Raw genomic sequence first — 6,732 nt, 5'->3', positions numbered from 1 at the left:
TTGGCTCACCTACAATTCAGCCACAAAAAAAGATTATTGAAAAGTGGGTCATGAGTCATGCGGATCAAAATCCGTCGCATATCCCATGGGCCCACCAGCTTTTGATCAGATCAAAGTAAGGTGGTTCCCCAGATGAGGCACAGGGTGATGGACCGTATATCGTGCCACGTCAGTATTTTATTCGTTTCTTTCAAGTAAATTATACCCATTGGTTATGTGGGACCCAACACTTTGACACCGGCCTAAAAAAAAAAAAAAAATACTCGATTCCCTTTTGTAGTTTTTGGATTTTGTTAGGCATGCATTTTTTTTTTTTTTTTTTTTTTATGGGAGTTAGGCATGCATTGATTTGTCAAATTTTGCCTATTTTTGCTGGGATGAAAGGGTTAAAATACAAAACCTATAAATTCAGCTAATATTCAAAAGTAGGATAAAATTGCTTTAATTCTTTTTTACGTAGTTAATAGAATTGCCTTTGCTCTCAAAAAAACTTAGAAATAGATAACTGATGTGAAAAGAAGGATTGGTAGATAGAAATATTTTTTTTTTGAGAAACAGTAGATAGAAATATTAATTCCTATTATTATATAAAAATACAAAAAAATTCTGAACAAACTAAGTACATGCATGTATGACTTCAATACTATGTTAATTGTTTGAGTATCTATTTCTAATTTAAGAACAAAACTGTACCTTAAGGTAATCCTAAAAAGTAGAGTCACAAAAAGAGAGAGATTAAAATAAAAAATAAAATCATATGTTAAAAGATGATATGTTGAAGTGACAAAATTTGGTACTATCACCTCAAGCAGAACTTTTAATTTGATGTTAGTGGATGACCAGAGCAATACACCAATTTATGCCAATAATCCTTTTACTAAATGACATTTTCTTTTCCTTTAAGCAGAGGATGGTGGATAAATTAAGAAGAGTTATGAATGTACCTAATGTGAGAGGAAAAAAGAAAAAGAAAAAGAAAAAGGAAAGCAATGCCCTATGCCTAGTAATCAGGAAAAGGGGGGACAAAGTAGGGGAATGCATGAGATACATAGTTATGAAACTCACTTAAGGAATAGTAAGTGAATAGTTATATAGTTCAAAAGTTTTTAGATGAAGTTATACCAAAAGAGTTTGAGTTATTTCAATAACCTAAAGGGTAAAGGCCTAGAGAATAATTTGAGGTACATAATTTTGGAACTCACTTAGAGAATAATAAGTGAATAGTTATTTGGTTGAAAAAGGTTTTAGAGAAATAAAGTTATACAAAAAAAGATTTGAGTTAGGTTAATAGGCTAATGGGTTGATGATATTCTATCTCCTATATGAATTTTGTGCCCGAGGTTTGATCGCCCACAATTTTAGACTAATCTAGAAAAAAAAAAAAGGAAAACTTTGAATTAGTTTCAAAATTAAGTATGATTGAAGGAAAAAATGTTGATGCTTTTAACTGTAACAATACGTATGGCAAAATATATTTTCCATTTGCTAAGAAGAAAAAATTTTGAGGTCTTAAGAGTCTAGCATATTTGCTGTATGGTATAGAATTGATGAGTAGAATGAATGGTACCACAGTTGGAATTGATAGGTGGGTAAAAAGGCTAGTGAAAAGGAAAACGAATGGTTAGCCTTTAACATGAGTGAATGATAGTAAGGTCACCTACAATGCGGACTGCACAAAGCACAGGAGCACACAGCCAAAAGAAAGATGATGGTTTAGATAGAAAATGGCCTCCATTATAGTGCCCTTTCCAATAAAAAATATTACAAATTGATATTTTTAAAAATAGTACAACCTCATTTCTATACTTTACTTTAGCATTATTACCAAACATGCTTGTATTCTTGAATTCAGTGAGATGAGGTGTCACAATCCCAAGATTCTTCAAGTGCATTCACTTTCTCTTTCTCCCTCTTTTCTCAACTTGATGCCTGAACTTGCTCTATATAAACCACTCTTCTTGATCATTTTTTTCATCTCAAGCGTTCTTTCTTCTTCTCTTTACCACTTCTTGTACTAAAGCTAACTTGCTTCTGTTTATCATATTATTAGTAGTTCAGTTACACTTTCCTTGGAGTTCAAATGGCCACTGTTGAGGTAATATCTCAACTTGTAGTTAAGCTTTTTCATTGACTCTGAGGATTCATATGGAATCCACTTGTGCTTATGTAACTGCTTAGTTATTCCATCTACTCTTTTGTGATATGGCTTTCTAAAGAGTTACAAATAAAAATTGAAGCCATATGGCTTTTCCACTTTGAGACACCAACTGCTTATGGTGATAAGCTCATCACTACATTGGTTCTGATCGCTATCTGCTATTGAGACTTCTTTATTGATTTCATAAAACAGTATTCATGATAATTACATGTTTTTAGGCCATCAATTTATGGACAGCCAATTTGGTTTTTCTTGAAAACCAGTTCTATTAATGCAGAGAAAAAAAATATTATTTACTAGGAATAAGGAATATATATATATATATATATATATAGTAGCTCATATGGTTATATGCAACATCATTATATGTGATCTGTTTCAACTTTCAAGCTTAATGTAAAAAAGTGAAACGTTAGAAGTGGGACAATGAATTCTATTTGTGTGTAAGAGTTTAGAAGCTATATATCTTAAAACACTGCCACATGAATTTTCTCTATATATAGGTGCTACTTTAAGAAGCCTATATTAGGTTATAATAAATTGCTAAACTATTACTAGTAGGGAGCTTATGACAAAAGCCAAGTACTTCAACATAACACACACACATACATATGCCACCTTTATATATACTTCTTGATAGCCATCTCTAGATTCAAGATAAACCTCCTAAATAGCATTTCACAAGTTAATAATTTACTGAGTATTGGTTCTACAGGTTGTATCAGCAAAGACAGCTCTTCCAAGTGAGGCAACTGAGGAATCAATCAAGGTACAGGAGACTAAGACAACAGAGGAGGTAGTGACTGCACCACCTGCACCAGAGCCAACCAAAGAAGAGCCAGCAAAGGAAGCAGAAGAGACTGTGGCTAAAGTGTCTGAGGCAGTCGTGGCCCCAGAACCTGAACCTGAAGCCCCAGCCAAAGTTGAGACTAAAGAGGTAGTAGAAGAGGCCAAGGTTGTGACTGAGGAGGAGCCAAAAGTAGTTGAGAAAACTGAAGAGGAGGAGGCCCCCAAGGAAGTACCTGAGGCTGTTGTTGAAGACACAAAAGAAGCTACTACTGATGAAGCCCCTGTAGCACCAGAACCAGAACCAAAGCCAGAAGCAGAAGTAGAAGCAAAACCAGCACCAGAAACTGAAGTTCCAAAAGAGGAGGCTGTTAAGGAAGAAGAAAAGAAGGCAGTTGAAACTGAGGAGAAAGTTGATACAGAAGTCCCTGTGGAGAAGGCTGAGTAATAAGGCCAATGATGACTTGTGAGCATTGGCCAAAGTTTGTGAGTTGTGACTTTGTCTTAGTGGGTATCTTTAGATTGCATTGTCAAGTACTTCAATGAGGCTCTTCTCTTGCTGTTTAGTGGTCTAATAAGGTTGACTTAGGTATGGATGTATGACCCACTTGGATCTCACAAATACCCACTTGCCACGTGGCTGACATGCATCGGCTCCTGTAGCTAGCTAGGAGAAAAATGCTTGACGGATGATGAAGTTTGCTACGTGGGGAGTGTGGTTGTGGGTTCCAAGCAGGGTGATGAATCCTATTTATATATATGTAAGGTTTATGTATGTTCATTACAAGATGCAATTGGTTTGAATAAAATTATATGATAATTACTACTTTCTTTGTATGATATTTTTCATCCAAATCTTACCCATCTAGTTTTGCTGCTTTTTTTAGTGTTGATTTAGGAATAACTTATTTAACTTTTTGTTGATTTTTTTTTAAAAAAAAAAAAATTGCTAAAATATACATGTACTTTAAAAAAGTAAAAAAAAAAAAAAAATTTAAAAAACTATAAAAATATTTTCAGTAAAAAGTTAAATAAATTGTTCTCGAACAAAACTTAGTTGCATCATTTTCTTTCCAAGCAACAGTGAAGTCTTAATCTCAAAATTTTTTGGGTGGATTAGATCCTTCACAGTCATCAATTTAACAAAATATATAAATATAGATAAACATATACACGTATTTATATAAATGGTAAACTATATATTTGATCTATATCTTTTATACCATATTTCAATTTTGTTCATAACCTTTTAAATGTGTTAATTTGGTTTCTATCATTTTAGTGTCATACCATTTTAGTTCACGTCATTATATCTTGGATGAAAATTGCTGACATGACAAATGACCAAAATAAAGTTTTAGTTTATTCTTATATTAACAGAAACTAATTTTTTATTTTGGCTATTAGACATGTTATCAATTTTCATCTAAAAGATAACGGTAAAGACAAAATTGACACGGTACTGAAAGATTAGGGACAAAATTGAAAGATTATGGATTAAATTGAAATATAGTGTATAGGATAAAAATAAAAAAAATGTAGTCTACCCTTATATATCATTGATGTTGTATTGTGATCTTGATTTGGGCTCAAGAGTTAATTGGAATGGTTGTCAACTTGTGGATGAAATATGGGTTGCACATGGATGTAGCAAATGCAACATGTGATACCTTGAGACTTTTGCCAGATTGGGAGTTAATAATTACTAGTCTATGGAGTACAGAGTTCGTACATCGGTTTTAATATATAAGGTCTGGTCAGGGCACACATTAGTTATTTATTTTTGGAAATATTTTATGAAAAATTAAAAAAATTGTAAAAAAAAAAATTGTTAACTTTTTTATTTTTCCATAAAAAGTTTCCTAAAATAGTTTACTAATATATGTTTTAAGAGCACATGTTAGTATCAACAACATTTATTATTTTATCAACTCTCAATAAAATGTTTTTTAAAAATAGTTTTTAAACCAATACCCTAAGAGTATTGGTTAACATTTCCCACATGGATGTGCTAGCTCATTAGTGCTTGTACAATCGCCTAGACAACTTAGGCCTAGGTATTTGATGCGGGATGTGGAAGCGTCAAAAGTAGAACATCATCATAAGAATTGCCATTGTGCTACAGCGGAACACGTCTACTTCTAGAAAACAAGAAACAAAATACGTTTGTTTTTTAAATAACGTCGAATCCATGAGAGTTCCTTCAACCCATAAGGGTTCTTGAATCCACAAGGAGAAAGGGTTTGTACAATCGACGTTAAAAGTAGAACACGTCTACTTCTAGAAAACAAAAAACAAAATACGTTTGTTTTTGAAAATAACGTCGAATCCACAAGAGTTTCTTCGATCCATAAGGGTTCTTGAATCTACAAGGAGAAAGGGTTTAAAATCCACCAGAAAATAAAAAGACAAAAGTCTGAATTTTATTAACTAAATAATTGTTAAAAAACGTGTACAGACTTAAGGGTTTATTTAAGGGCTTTGTAAAACTTGTCAAACAAAAAAAAATATTCTAAAATAATTCCTAATTGATACCTAACCATAACAAGAACCAAATTTGACCTAAAAAGTATTAAAAGCACCTAAAAAATAAGAAAATAATAACCCTAAATTTAAAATAACGAAAATTACAAATTAAATACCAAAATTAATACCTATCAAAAAAAAAAAAATACCAAAAATAATAAATTATAATAATTAAATTGTAACTTTTGTCCTACATCAACATTGGGCCCTTATTTGTCCCAATTATGTTTTTAAAGGTTTTAACTTTTAAGGTCCATTCAAGAAACAAAAGACCCTAGACTTGATTTTTTTTTTTAACCAAAATTATAAAATGATAACTAAGTTTTTTAAAAAGGAAAAAAATTTCAGTATTGCATTCTTTCCCCATTTTCAAGAAGGCTTTAAAATATTGAACCAATAAAAATCCAACACAATTAAAATTTTAAATTATTTTATAACAACAAATTATTATGAATTTGTTATGAATGTACGAATAATAATTTAAAATCAATTATTTAAACAATTGGTAAAGGAGATATTAATAAAACTTAAATTCAAAAACTATATTACTAATTTTGTATCTCAACCAAAAAAAAAAAAAAAAAGAAAGAAAGTTGAATACATAATATTTAAATATTATAAAATTAACTAAAATTTATCGCAGTAAGTCCCAAAATGTATTGAGTTAGCCCTTTAGCGAGTCACTATGTATTACTTCTTTATACTTTATATGCGTGTTATGACTAGTTATGTCATTTTTTGACAGAAAAAATAAAGCAAAATCATGATGTCACAAATTTTATTAACTTATTTTCGTTGATTTAATGTGATGAGTGCATTATAAAAGTGGTGTTAATAATAATTTTGCGTGAAAGTGTTATTAGTCTAATAACAATTTGTCTAATAGCAATTTGGCAACTTAATAACTTGTGAAAATTTTGATGCTTTTAACTAGTTAAAAAAAAAATTTGTGATAGTTTTGGAAGTGATAATACCAACATAACATCAAAATAAAGAAAAGAAAAACCAGTCATCATCATAAGTGACACCAAAGACCTTGTTATTTGATTTTTATCCTCTTTTTTTGCTTTTGCGTCTTCTACAAAAGATTCTTTACCTTGAGAGAAAATTATGATATGTCACAAGGCATGACCCCCCTGCTCTAATTTGAAGACAAAGCATCATTTGATAAAAATCCAAGTTGGTATGTAACTTAGAAAGTGACCTATACCGAATTCCATGCTATGATTGTGTGAATTTCAATTTCAACTGAGCTCATGCTT

General features: G+C 31.2%; 1 protein-coding gene across 1 annotated transcript; it reads left to right on the top strand.

Annotated features, from left to right (window-relative positions):
* The first annotated feature begins 1,872 nt into the window (after positions 1-1,872).
* Positions 1,873-3,781, top strand: LOC126695227 (major latex allergen Hev b 5-like). Its single transcript, XM_050391897.1, has 2 exons — positions 1,873-2,095; positions 2,874-3,781. Exons 1-2 carry the CDS (start codon positions 2,081-2,083, stop codon positions 3,390-3,392), a joined length of 534 nt encoding a protein of 177 aa, XP_050247854.1. The 5' UTR covers positions 1,873-2,080; the 3' UTR covers positions 3,393-3,781.
* The last annotated feature ends 2,951 nt before the right edge of the window (positions 3,782-6,732 follow it).

Source organism: Quercus robur, chromosome 8, assembly GCF_932294415.1.
Source record: "Quercus robur chromosome 8, dhQueRobu3.1, whole genome shotgun sequence".
In the NCBI taxonomy this organism is placed as follows: domain Eukaryota; kingdom Viridiplantae; phylum Streptophyta; class Magnoliopsida; order Fagales; family Fagaceae; genus Quercus; species Quercus robur.
Note: the sequence above shows the minus strand (reverse complement) of the source record. Positions and strands in the feature narration are given on the sequence as shown.